This window comes from Notothenia rossii (genome assembly GCF_949606895.1).
Source record: "Notothenia rossii genome assembly, chromosome: 6".
In the NCBI taxonomy this organism is placed as follows: Eukaryota; Metazoa; Chordata; class Actinopteri; order Perciformes; family Nototheniidae; genus Notothenia; species Notothenia rossii.
Window position 1 is genome coordinate 80034755 of NC_136909.1, and position 14140 is coordinate 80048894.

Sequence of the window (14140 nt, forward strand, 5' to 3'; positions counted from 1 at the left end):
GTTCAGATGACGTCAAACCCAACGGGATGCCATAAATAAACTACACAGAATCACACTACACACCTACGCAATGATTACATTCAGTCACACTTTAGAATACAACCTCTTTGGACAATTGATATACTTATTGAAAACAAGCTACAAAATGGAATACCTTTGAAAATGCCGTTTAATACTTTTTAATAGCCTTCATTTTCGCTAAATTGATTTATCAACTTTTAATACTTTTTAAGACCCCGCAGACACCCTGTATAGCTATAGCAACTTCAGTAACAAACAAAGTCTCTGAGAGGCTGAGGTCGGCCCTGGTTTCCTCTGTCAGAAGCAATCAAAAATGAATGCTGAGATCCAAAAATGCGTTGAACAAAATCGCACTTTAATGGAATTGATAAATGTATCATAACGTGCAAAAATGTATATTTTTAGATGGATAAAGCTATGAAAAGGTTGTGGTCCACAAAAAATACAGCGACCTTCTCGCTCTCTCACACAGGTGATTATATCTACTATAAGTACCGCCCATAACCATGTGACCCAACTAATCCAACCCATAATTGATAACAAGATAATATTATAATAAAGAAAGACCAATGCCAAAACATAAACAGTCAAAGACCAACAGAAATCCCCACCCTCTGACATCCATGGCTCCTACAATAGCAGTATTGTGCAATGTGCAGAACAACAATGTGTGTGGCTGCTCAGATGTCCACTCAAATCAAGCAAAGAAGAAGAAAAAGGTCCAATAAAAGTCCCGTATAAACCACAGAAAAAAACAACATCTTCTTGAAAGCAGATCCATCCCTCAACAAGAAACAAATGTTAACTAACCATTCCAGTCTTAATGACTTACACACTTTCATCTGAGGCCTGCATCTAATCATTCAATCATCTCAACAGACCCTAAGCCCCCAGGGCCCGGTTTACCTACCACATAACTGCCATTTCTACATTTTGATCAGTCTGGGTCCAATCAGCATGTCCTCTCAGTTTTATGCGAAGGCGGACAGTGTGCCACGCTAATCCAGACATGCCACCCACATGGTTACTGGCCCTGCCTACTGCCAGCGAGAGAGCGGGAAGGGGGAGGGGACGAGGAGACCATGGAGGGGGAGGCAGAGCTGGATGAGAGTGTGTGTGGGAGGGGGGGAAAGCGCTTCAGGGATGGAGGAGTAAGGAGACTGTGAAAGAAAAGGTGGAAGGAGGATAAGGATGGGGGAAGAAGAAAAGAGAAGGGTGGATAGGAAAGGAGAAGAACTGGATTAAGTGTGAATTCCTCACTGAAGGAGTCTCGGGATGTAGTGTATTGCCACTCGAGTTGACAGCCACTTACTCAATCATCCAGTCATTTAACAAGCCAACAGTCAGTCAGAGTCTCAGAGAGGAGGGGAGGAATCACCACATGACTGTTCACCCTCGGAAAACACGTTTACTTCAGACACAATGTTTCAAACTCATCCCAAAGGTTTGTGTTTAGTATCATTGTATTTTCTGTATCAGATATTCCCTGAAAGTCAAAGCATGGATATTACTGAACTGTATATGATTGGATTGACATTGGTATGGTGCAACATTGGTCCAACTTAGACAAGATGATGCATCGGGGGGGACTCCGGTGACTTTATAGAATCGGATTACTCGTTACAGTAAGTACTGCTCAACCTGTAAATTAAGTTGTATAAAGTCCTCTGAAGCTCTATAGGAGATGTCACAGTGACGTGATGAAGGGTTATCTCTGGGAGGCTGTGGCGCAGTGGATAGTGCGTTGGTGTTTGGATCAGGGGGATTAGGGTTCAAACCCCGCTGCAGTCAGCATGTCGTTGTGTCCCTGGGCAAGACACTTCACCCTAAATTGCTCCTGTGGGGATTGCCCACAGTATTTAGTATGTAAGTTGCTTTGGATAAAAGCGTCTTACAAGTAACATCTAATGTCATGTAAAAAATCTTGATTCAGTCTTGGGAACTTGAGATCTACACCGAAATTCTGCTCTACAAATTGGACGGATTAGTATGAAAGACAGGAAGAAGCTAATTATCATGGGAACTGTAGGATCCAAGCTTTGGGAGCATATTACTAACTGTAATGATATCTCAGGCTCTGCTGCTTACTTGTTCTAATATGTCTCACACACACACTGTGGATTTACTGTACGTTATCACAATAGCTTTGTGGCCCCGGGCATATTTCTGAGTCTGCAGCTCATTTGTGACATTCCACAAGCCGCCTGTCTTTTGTCACTCTTTGAAATGTAATACAGCATACATTTCAATCAAAAGAAGAAAAAAACTACGAAATAAGACAGGAGAGAGCGTTAGGGTAGCTTAAGCAGATGAGCAGATAGTGTGACACAGAGGCAGGGCTTCAAGCTGTGTGTCCGGACAAAGAAGCCGTCGGCCGGGCAGCGGAGAACAGAGGTATCTGTGAGAGGCAGGCGCTCTGCCCCGCTCGCCCCGACATGACTCACAGGGGAGCTGGACTCTGTCTCCGCTACAGGCTGAACAGGCTGAACACACACACACACACACACACACACACACACACACACACACACACACACACACACACACACACACACACACACACACACACACACACACACACACACACACACACACACACACACACACACACACACACACACACACACACACACACACACACACACACACACACACACACACACACACACACACACACACACACACACACACACACACACACACACACACACACACACACGTGGATGCATTTAGTTCACATGCATGCAAAGCCACAGACAAGCAAACATGCAGCCTTTATTGCATACACAGAGTTGTGTTGTGTCATTACACACAATGCAGTAATATGCAGACATATTTTTAACTCTTATGTATCTGTGAAGCATTAACATGTACCTACTGCAAATTAATACTAGTGCACCAATGTACTGAAAATTTATCAACATTGCAAAACATTAAAAAAAAGAATAATTCAGATCGCACATTCAAAGCCTTTTACTGATCACAATTGTATCTCATTGGTATGGAACATGCACGTATGTTACCATAATAAACACATGACAGCTCATATTCCAAAATGGATACCAATATCAGAAAGTATGAAGATGTATTCTTGTAAATCGTCCTTCTAGCAGCAAAAGAAAGACTCACCTTGATGCTTACAATCAGAAGCTTTGGCTCAGATGTCTCCTCTCTCAATTAATTTGCTAAACCTCTGCCTAGTAACTCTACGACACACCCTTGACAACACCACACATGCTTCACCGCTTGTCGGCAAATCAGCACTGAGCATTTCTCAAACACAGAAACAACGCATTTCAGCCACACACACAATGCTATCAGCACGTGCTTCACACACCCTCCGTCAGCGCTGAAACGCTTTTCTCACACACTCACACAGACGCAAAGAGATGTTCGCTGCTAGATTTAGCTATCTGTAATTGCATGTCTGTGTCGTCTCTTATTCCTGACATCATTTCCATCTTTGTTACTATAACAACTATCGACCAAAAGCTGTTCTCTCTGTCTTTTGCCACGTCCCTTTCCGCTTTTACTGCAGTCCAGGCAACAAGCCTCCTCCGCCTTTCTTTGTCCAATCACCTTTGCTGTCACGCCTCAACTGCTGCTCTCAGCGTAACATTAGGGTTCTCCCGCCTTCCTCACCCTCGCAGCCATCTCCCCACCGTACCTGTTTTTGCACAGCTCACATGTCCCCTGCCAGCATCAATGGGCAGCGTTCCATCCGGCTGTCCACCTGCCCTCTATCCCTCCCTCTTCTCCTCCTCACTCAGCCCACATTTCCACCACCTTTTTTCTCTCTGTCCCTGCAGTAAATCTCCTCCCATAATCATTTCAAAACCACAGTCCATCCTTGCTATTGCTGTCCAGCTTTTCCTTCATGTACTGAAATACCAAGGGTCAGTGTATCAAGTATCAATCAGTCACAGCTTCTGTTGGAAACACTGCAGTCCCAAAGTCAGTGAGACAGTCAGTTAGCAACATAATCATCCATCAGGTGAGCCCTGCTGTCAGCCAGTTGACATGCATGCCGTTCTAACTCCATCTAATGAATTAGTTTTCCTGCCTTTCACTCCTGCTTCACAGATTTCCATTTTCATCAGCTTCTGTCTGCTGCTCCCTTCCCCCACACATGTCAACAACACATAAATTGGCCTGCATTTAATTAACTCATGACCAGCTTGTAGTCAACCCCACACTAGCATCAAACTCAAAGTCGATTTACCGGCAGACTGGAGACTAGCAAAGCTTCACCTTGGATGGCGCATTATCACAGAAACTCCACGGCAGACGGAGCCTACTCAGCCATCGGTAAATGTAGCAATAAACGCAGAGAAAAATGAAGTCACAGACGTTTCTAAACTTACCCCAAGAATGCATAGCAACAAGCCCACAGAGGTAAACAGAGAGGATTTAGATATCCACACTGACAATGCAAAATTAAAATTAAAAATAGCTCGTAAGGCTTGCCATGAAGTAGTATTTGCGTAGAGTATGTGCTCTTCAATGGATAATATCTATTTGAATGGGGCTTTACTTTGCTACTCATGCTAAGCTTCATCATTGGATATCAGATGAGTAGATTGGGGTTTATATGTTTCTGTCTGCTAGCTAATCCCTTGGCTTGGTTACCACTGCCAAAAAACACTGATCCTAACAAAGAATAACCCCGGCTTCACATAGCTGGAAAACACAAATCTAAAAATAATAAAGAAGAATAGGTTTACTGCAAAGCTAAGTTGATTGGTTCTATTGGACAATGTTAGTGTACCCTAATTTAGAGCTGCCTGAATAGCTGTAGAGTGTCTCAGTATACACTATGTATAAACTATATTAAAGGTTGGGTTTCAGTAGGTTCTAAATATCAATTTTGTTTGTGTTGTTTTTTTATTAGAATTGGAGCTGTTCGTTCATACCTACAGTTTTATGGTGTAAAACATAGTATTGATTAATGTACTATTTATTGAATTGGTGGATTAAAGGTCACCTATTATGCAAAATCCACTTGTTCATGTCTCTTCTACATCAACATGTGTCCCCTCTGTGTAAAGAGATTCTGAATGTTTCATGAAAAAAGATTCTCTCACTTTTTGTCCTGATCCATTTCTATAAAAACCTGTCTGAAAATGAGCTGATCAGATTTTGGCCACTTTATGATGTCATAACGATTGTTTTGGCTTGTGTAACCATTAGCCAATCACCAACCAAGGTAACACCCCCCACTTTATCACCTGAATCTCCTCCTAGAGCACCATTGTGTTCTTTTTAACCAAATATCTCTCAGAGAGGCGTGGGGAGGGGCTCCTTATTTCATCTAAAGTAACAGACAGAGAATCAGGACTTTTGAAACAGGGCTGAAACAGAGGGGATTATGGGTAATGCTGCAACAATCTGTTTGGTATTTCGAGCCAAACACTTCAGAGACATGTTTTGTATATATCTGAAACCTATAATAAATTGATGAAAAACAGTATAATAGAGGACCTTTAATATGTTTTTCGCAATATGCCAGTAGAGAACAAGATAATGGTACAACAAATATGTTTAAACAATTGACACCTGTAGAAATGTAAAAAGAAAGCAATCTGTACCTTTGAGTCTCTTGAGATGGACCGGCACGTCGCTCTTGATGCTCTTGCTGTCGTCCTCCGTGGGCTCGCTGCGCACCAGAGTCGGGTCGTTCTGGGCCAGCCAATCAGCCACCTTGCTCTCTGAGGCCATCATGGCGGCTTGCAGCGTGCTTAAGTCCCTCCCTGATGCTCCCCCACTTCCTGCTCCACTCTTCTTGGAGCGAGACCTGTGGTGGTCGGGTGTGAACTTTGACACGTGGTCTTTAATGGTGACTTTCCCTGGAGAAGTGCTGTCAAACTCGATGGTGAAGGAGGCGTGACCTTGAGCTGTGGAGCAGAAAGTTGTGACAGTCACAGATCCTGTTCAGACCTGGCATTAACTTGTGTCTTCTGTGATCCGATTGGAAAACATTTATGACTGTGACTTCTTGGCTTAATCAAATGATGAAAATGTACAGTTGAAATTGGGTTCTGTTTGAGGCTGATTGCTTCTCTGTTTGTGCATGACAAACATTGGCCACTTCCTTTTTTCTGTTGTATATCAATTATCTTATACAGCACATTTATAACAAAGGTCACTCTGACAGAACTCAAACGAGTAATAATGAATCAGTAAATAAGTTAAAGGTCCCATGTCATGGCCATTTCTACTGATCATAATTCCATTGTTGAGGTCTACTAAAATACATTTATATTGTCCAAACTCACATTGGTTTCTCATACAGCACCTCTGTATAGTATGTGTATTCACTCTCTGTCCTAAACGGCTTGTTGGAGCTCCTGCCCCCCCTCCCTGTGAGCCCAGTGGCCGTCTGCGAGACAGCGAGACACAGCGAAACCAAGCCTGAAACACACACACACAGCCGCAGCCTGGCTGGGAGTTTGTGTGTGTGCCCAGGCTGAGTTCCGCGGTGTCTCGCTGACCCCACACCAGTGAGCCAGCTCACAGTGTCCCGCTCCTCGCAGCAGCGAGCCTCGCAACGTCCCGCCGAGTGTGTGTGTGTGAGGAAGTCTGTGGATTGGTCCAAACGTAACGGCTCCGCAGACATAAATGGTCCAATCTGCGGAGCCGTTACGTTACGTCACTATACCCGAAATACGTCACTATACCCAAGAAGTGAACAATGGAAAAAGAGAAATCTCCAACGAGGCGTTCTGGGGCAGCATAGACAGGTCTTTTCTGTGTTAGAGTTTTACTCGCTACAGGGTGTACTTTGAGGGTTTGAGACTCTGCAGACCGTTTACATCCATAAAAAGCTACATAACACACAAGGGGACGGGTAATAACCAGGAAAGCATGACATGGGACCTTTAAGTTCTATTAATGTCCCAAATGAATGAAGGAGTGGAATTGTATCTGTAATAAGAAACCACAAAAGACAATATAACCTATACATTCCCTCTTTTATTCACCATAAATCAGAATAAATGAAAGGAATATTTCACCTGCAGTGCCCTCTGTGTCCTTGGTGGGAACCTCATGGATGCCGTTATTGGCGATGTGACCCTCCTTGGTAGGCATCTCAAAGTAACTGGAATCGTTGGCGGACGACGCATTTAGGCTGTCCTGTTTGGATTTATCCCCTCGACGAGCCTCTTTGCTGTCTGAGGATACAACAAAAGGAAAGATATTACTAAGGTTCATGATTCAAGGTTTCATTGTTATCAGCGCTATCACATTGTCACATGTCAAGTAGAACAGAAAAGTGGTGTATGACGTGTTATCAATCATCGTACGAGTTGTCATAACATAGCTTTTCAGCAGTTCAGCTCGTATTCACTGATACAAACTTCTATATAAATCTTGAGAATGTAATAGTTTGCTAACATGACATCCTACTAGGGCTGAACGATTAATCGATTTGAAATCGAAATCGCGATTTTAAATGATGCGATTATCGAATCGCAAAGCCTGCGATTTGATCATCAAAACTGATTTTATTTTTTTCACATGTACCAGCCATTGTTAACCAATCAGAAGTGGCCCATGATAGAAGGTGATAGACAGATTGATCCAATCACCTGCCAAGTATTTTTGAAAGTGCCTGCCCTTTCCAAATGGCTTCCAATGGAGCTTTCCTGGATGGTGTGGTGAAACAAACCACCTGAGTCAGGTTAGTAATGCTCCATCACATGTTTCTATTACAGGGTGAATCTTAAACTGAAGCTTGACTTTAAAGCAACCCAACAGAAGTTTCATGTAAGTTTAGTTCTTTCACTCGTAGCTCGGGCTGCGGGGGTGCTAGAGACGGGAGCATGTTGATACAATCTTCCTATCCAGAGATATGGCTGCATTTTACAATAAACTTCTGTTGGGTCGCTTAGTGAAGGAGTTCAAGTATCTCGGGGTCTTGTTCTCGAGTGAGGGAACAATGGAGCGTGAGATGGGTCGGAGAATCGGAGCAGCGGGAGCGGTACTGCAGTCTCTTTACCGCACCGTTGTGACGAAAAGGGAGCTGAGCCAGAAGGCAAAGCTCTCTGTCTACCGGGCCATTTTCGTTCCTACCCTCACCTATGGTCATGAAGGATGGGTCATGACCGAAAGAACGAGATCGCGGGTACAAGCGGCCGAGATGGGTTTTCTCCGCAGGGTGGCTGGTGTCTCCCTTAGGGATAAGGTGAGAAGTTCGGTCATCCGGGAGGGACTCGGAGTTGAACCGCTCCTCCTTCGCGTCGAAAGGAGCCAGTTGAGGTGGTTCGGGCACCTAGTTAGGATGCCACCTGGGCGCCTCCCTAGGGAGGTGTTCCAGGCACGTCCAGCTGGGAAGAGACCAAGGGGTAGACCTAGAACCAGATGGAGGGATTATATCTCTTCTCTGGCCTGGGAGCGCCTTGGGATCCCCCAGTCAGAGCTGGTTGACGTGGCCAGGGAAAGGAACGTTTGGGGCTCTCTGCTGCAACTGCTACCTCCGCGACCCGACCACGGATAAGCGGGAGAAGATGGATGGATGGATGGATGGGTCGCTTAAAAACAAATATCGCAATTCGAATCGCAATATTTGTCAGAAAAATCGCAATTAGATTTTTTCCCAAAATCGTGCAGCCCTACATCCTACTGCTTCAATGTCACAGTTGAATGCTAGAATCCATTATCAAGATCCAGAGGTGAAGGGTCAAGCTCCGCCAACAAAGGACCAATTCAATCACGGCCCTCTCTTCAGCAAGTGTATCCCACCATTTATCAGAATAAGTGTTTCCTTCTGGGGGAGGATGCAGCCTATAAACTACAAATACTACAAAGAAATACATGTATCCTTTTGTCTCTTAGTTTCACTCTCAATCGCTTATAGATGCACACATCACACACACGTCACAAAGTCACTCAGGAGCTTTTTTAAATCTGCTTTGGGGTCCTCACAATATGGAGCATGTAGTATCTCATCTGGTCATATTAACAAACAGAGTCTTTGTGGGATCTGAATAAGATAAATGAGACTTTCAGAAATGAGAGGGGCCATCTGCTTCATGTTGGGGACTAACTGAGGAACATATGGCAATTAGCAAACAGCAACAAGATAAGAAAACTGACATCGCAGAATATAAAAGAGTGCATTTCTCATAAATAATATATATACTCTAAATATGATTATCAGGCTTACTTTCGCTCGGTTTATCAACTGCATTTTAGTACTTAAATCATTTTTTAGGAACAAATCTGCGGTTGCCAGCATAAGCTGAAATATTTACAACATGGATTTAAACTGACTGTAAATATCAGGATTTTGAGATCAACAATGTTCAATGATGCTTATAATCCAAAGTCCATGCAAATAAGACTGACGTGTCAAAAACAAACATGCAAAAACAGACAAAACAACCCTAAGAAGTTCAGGAGAAATGACTAAACTTCCTGTATCTCAAACATTTAGTTAATGTAAAGAAGTATAAATACTATCAGAGCTTCCTCTCACACCACCATAAATCACATGGCTTGTCCGGAAAGCAACGAGTTTCATGAATGAGTTTAATAAGATAAATACAGTTCAAACTAATGCTGACTGTGTTGCAGTATTTATTTTCTGTAGGCTTAGCATAAACATGCAAGGCTTTACGGAATTGGCTTTGATTTAAGTGAGTACTATGTACAACAGACGCAGCATTAAAGAGTCATGATACCCTGTGAGTATTGAACGCATTTATAAAAGGCATTTCCTGTAAGGTAAATGTGACAGACTTCAAATATGACATCTCTTTTCAAAGTCTTATTTACTTAAGAGTTAAACAAGTTAAACGACCAAATAGTTCTTAAAGAGCACTAATTAAAAGTTGATCGAAATTGACAACTCTTTACCAGCCTCCTCATTATCATAAGTATATGGAATTCAGAGCGATACTTACCGGAGAATCAGAGAGTGGTTTAGCTAATGATCGCTGCAGTATGGATTGAGAGAGTGGGCTGTTTGAACGCATTGTGCATGAGAGTGTGTTTGTGTGTGTGTTGGGGGAGCTGGTGCAATGGCGTAACCCAATCGGCGTGAGTGACAATACACAAGGAAGGGGGTAGGGGGCTCTCACAAGCAAACACAGCCTATTCAATGCAGAGGAGAAAAGGACACACACTAAACGTAACTGTCATTCACATGCAAGCAACAAAAAACACACTCAATACTAAATTGCCTACTTCCCAAAACCTCTCTTTCACTTCCCCTTCACTGCTGCTGTATCTGATGTTAACAGTATGAGCAGATATAGAGGTCAAGCTCACATTGTGTACGCTGATAAGATCTTCTTTTGATGCTGAGGTCCATGTAACCAAGATAAATACACTGTGACACACCCCCTGGGGAGCGTGCTACCTCACACAACAAATCCACAACAGCCATTCAGCACTCAAAAAGTCAAAAAGTCAATGACAAAAAAGACGGAAAATGACTTCCACTCACCCTTTCCCATGACTGAAGTAGCCTGTCCCATTTGCCTTTTTCTTTTATAGCTTTTAGGGGTTTCAAATCATCCTCACAAGCGTGCACAGGTTTCCTCCAAAATGCCTTTCTAATCTCATTCTAACAGCAAATTACTTTTACCTAAAATAATTTAAGAAAGAAATGAACTATTTGTTAAGTGCTGCAAAAAGTATTCCTTTCTGGGCCGGTGAAGATGCTCCCAGACGTTCCCTCCAGATGTGACGAGAGATTTGAGGACACTCCAGTCTGCTCCAATGTTTGTGTATGATTGACCTCCCCCCACTCCCCCTGAATACCCTGTGTCCACACTGAAACCAGCCTGGCACACACTGATTTTGTACCGCTGAGCTGTTTCTCTATTGGTGTATCGTCTAATCCTGTTACTCGGACTATCCAGAACCAACTAGCAGGATCCCCCCCAGCCCCCGTCTAACGGTCACTATACAGGCACATATTGTAGGCAAACCGAGAAACATACAGGCCTTTGTGTGCACTTGGATATACATTGTACCGCACGCACGCACACACGCACACACACACACACAGCCCGGCTGGCCATTATCCTTTCAACAGGGAGCAACTAAAGTGAGCCAGAGGGCATGAAGATCGAGCTACTGAGATAAAAGCATCTGCACTGCATTGCTCAATTTAGTATTTAATGTTTGGCATACTGCTTGTGACACAGCACCATATAGCTACTGCAAAATAACACATCTTTCTTTACTTTTGCAGAAAATACATATTCAAAGATATGCTGATATGTGTAACTTTCACATATACAACGGTAAAGATGACTGTTGTTAAAAATGTGATGTGTCTACGGAATTATCAAAACTATACTGTACATGTCAAAATTACATTTAAGAAGTCAGTATTAAATTCAATTTGGTATGAAAACGGTGTCTTGTCGTCCTTGCCTTTTAAGAGACAACACACCATGTTGTTCTGTATATTCATATAAGAGGAACTGTATAATTGTGTTTTTAAACAATTAAACAAACAATTAATCTCGACTATCACTGTCACAGTTGTTGTCCTGTAAAAGTGTTATTAATGATATTATGGTCTGTAGCCCAATGCAAAACCTTTTCAGAAATCGATAGAAAAATCGAACAGAGGCATCACTTGACAATCAACTAGCTTTCTTCGATTAAAACCATTGTTGTTTTGGGTAAAAGGGATAAATGTCTTAAACCACTATTTTTGGTTTGTGCACCTCATGATGAAAACTACATTGATGAGGACATGTGTGAAGTTAGAAGTTTCAAAACAGAATTCCTCCTACCTGACATGGAGCTGTCATGTTTTTTGCTGGATGACTTAATTTCCTGTTTGAAGGAGTTCTCATCATCTGCATCCCCATCCCCCCACCAAGACGGCTGTCCGTAGAGGGGGGTCCCACGAGGCAGCGCTGCAGCATCCCCTAAAACAGACACACAGACGCAGACACATTTTAATATAGCTTTAATTGCAGCCTGTCATATTTACATCCCTACTCTTGACATAAGCCGTTTATTGTACGATGACACAAAGTGAACCCAGCTGCCCTTTGTGTTTGTGTATCTGGCTGAATGAATTCCCCTCTGGATGCACCATTGACCTATTTTGTACAACTTTAGCCAGCAGGATGGACACACACACGTGCACACACTCTCTTATCATGCTCTCTCTCTCACTCTGTTTCTCAGACACACGCAGTTCAATTGAAGAGGGACTTTCCGTTTCCCTTTCTGTCCCCATTGGAATGAAAGCTGCCATGGGACAAGCATCCTGTGGTTACTTATGTCTTTGAATTGGACAGCACAGAAGAAAAGTGACACAGTTGAGGGACACTTAGGAAAGACATGCAAAGAAAGGTCCCCAGTTGGATTCAAACAGCAATGTTGTGGGATAAACCGCTGAAGTGAAGGAAGTCTCCTCGTGTGTTAACTTTTTGCTCTTCCTCTTCCTTACCCTTTTTTTTCTTTATTACCCCTTATCCCTCACGTTTAATTACAGCAGATGCAAATAATTATAGATGCTGTGTGCCAAATTGCATGCGTATATAAGGTGGCCTTCTATATAAAAGCTACGTAAAGTATGCTCATTATAAGGTTTAATATCTGGGTGAGGCCTGGTGTTACAGTAGTAACACTGCAGGATTACATGCATAGACCACAGAGGGGGTGTCATTAAAAGCATGAGCAGCAGATGGGGAGACATGCTACACCGTATGTGCATGTTAGCGTGTTTTTGGTTACGTGCCAGCCTTTGAATGTTACAGCTTTTTAAAACAAGTAGTGCTGGCATATGGGTTTGCATTGTGTGGGCCCTCTGACCCTGTCACTGCTTAATCTGTGCAATAACAACAAGCCCCAGTGGCATTGTTTTTCAACATCTGGAACTTAACTGGGACCCCTGCTAGCACCCCAGCCTGGTCAGTGATGTCGATTATTAGGGACGCCTTCAGTCCTAAACCGTCTTAATGTTGCAACAGAGTGGCTCCATGTTGGTGTGGAGGGTAAAGCTGTTTCCCTGGTGACCATGTCTACCCCCTACTGGCCTGAGATAAAACCCCCTCCACTCTTAATTACACTGTACTCTCCTGAAAATGTGTTTTTGAAAGTGGAGAAATTCAGCCTGACATTCTTAAAGAGCATGTGATGAACATTTCTGTTTTGGAGTTGCAGAACAGACAATCCTATTTTCTTGGGGTTTTAAAAAGTCACAATACAACATCAATTTGTGTTGGAACTGTGTAAACTTGGTATTTAAATAGTCTTAGTACATTGTTTAGAATACATTTCCATAGATCAATGTACAATAACATATTATGAAGTGTTAGTACAGGGTATAATAAGGTATATGGGATGTTACATACGAACCTTTTTATTGAATTTTCAAAGATGGAACATTTTACTTGAAGGTATTGTTTGTATATTTTAAAGTAAAATGAGAAAGGACTGCCCTGTGATAGCAGTCAATAAAGAGTGTAATCAGACCAACACAGCGATATACTGTTTATACTGTCTCAACTTCCTCTCCAAGCTGTCTCTCACCTGCTAACCTCTCCTCTGCTTTGTGTGAGTCCACAGGTTTGGCTGCTGGCTCTTTGGAGGAAGTCACCCCGTCTGTGGGCCTCCTCTCCGCTGGCTTCGGGGTGCTGGTGCTGCTGGGAGACTTTGGTGTCTTTGTTGGGGTCTTAATGGGGGACTTGCTTGTGGTTGTGGTGGAAGTGGTTTCAACGCTGGGCGGTTTCTTGATGAGCTGGAGGCTGCTGGTGAATTTTTCATGCTTAAGAGAATAAAGAAAATAAATATAAGTTGGAGATGTTAGTAGTATAATATATAATACAACTGTGTGTCCTGGTGAAGATGGTGACAGTGTGTGTTAAGGCACAGGCTGTGAGTGTGTTCTTACCTTTAGAGCCTCCTCAGGCACAGTGAGCTCTCCTCTCACCACCGTGAACAAATTGGTATGTGAGACAGACAGGTTAAGGAAACACTAGCCATAATAGCACAATTATGATACATGTATATTTAAGCAATAGCTCACGACAGGCCGTGGTATATGGTCATTATACCGCTTCGCGTCGGGCTGAACCAGGCCCCCTAACTGTGATATAATGACCATATATCACGGCCTGCAGTGAGCTGTTGCTTTTATAAA

General features: G+C 43.0%; 1 protein-coding gene across 1 annotated transcript in view; it reads right to left on the reverse strand.

The window, feature by feature from the left end:
- cep170aa (centrosomal protein 170Aa) overlaps window positions 1–14140 on the reverse strand; it is a 35403-nt gene that overhangs the window by 13111 nt on the left and 8152 nt on the right. The window contains exons 5-9 of the mRNA XM_079689968.1: window positions 13892–13947; window positions 13531–13765; window positions 11778–11915; window positions 7035–7193; window positions 5578–5915 (exon numbers count right to left, since the gene is read on the reverse strand). Coding sequence (XP_079546094.1) covers window positions 5578–5915; window positions 7035–7193; window positions 11778–11915; window positions 13531–13765; window positions 13892–13947 — 926 coding nt within the window. The remainder of the gene's footprint in view (window positions 1–5577; window positions 5916–7034; window positions 7194–11777; window positions 11916–13530; window positions 13766–13891; window positions 13948–14140) is intronic.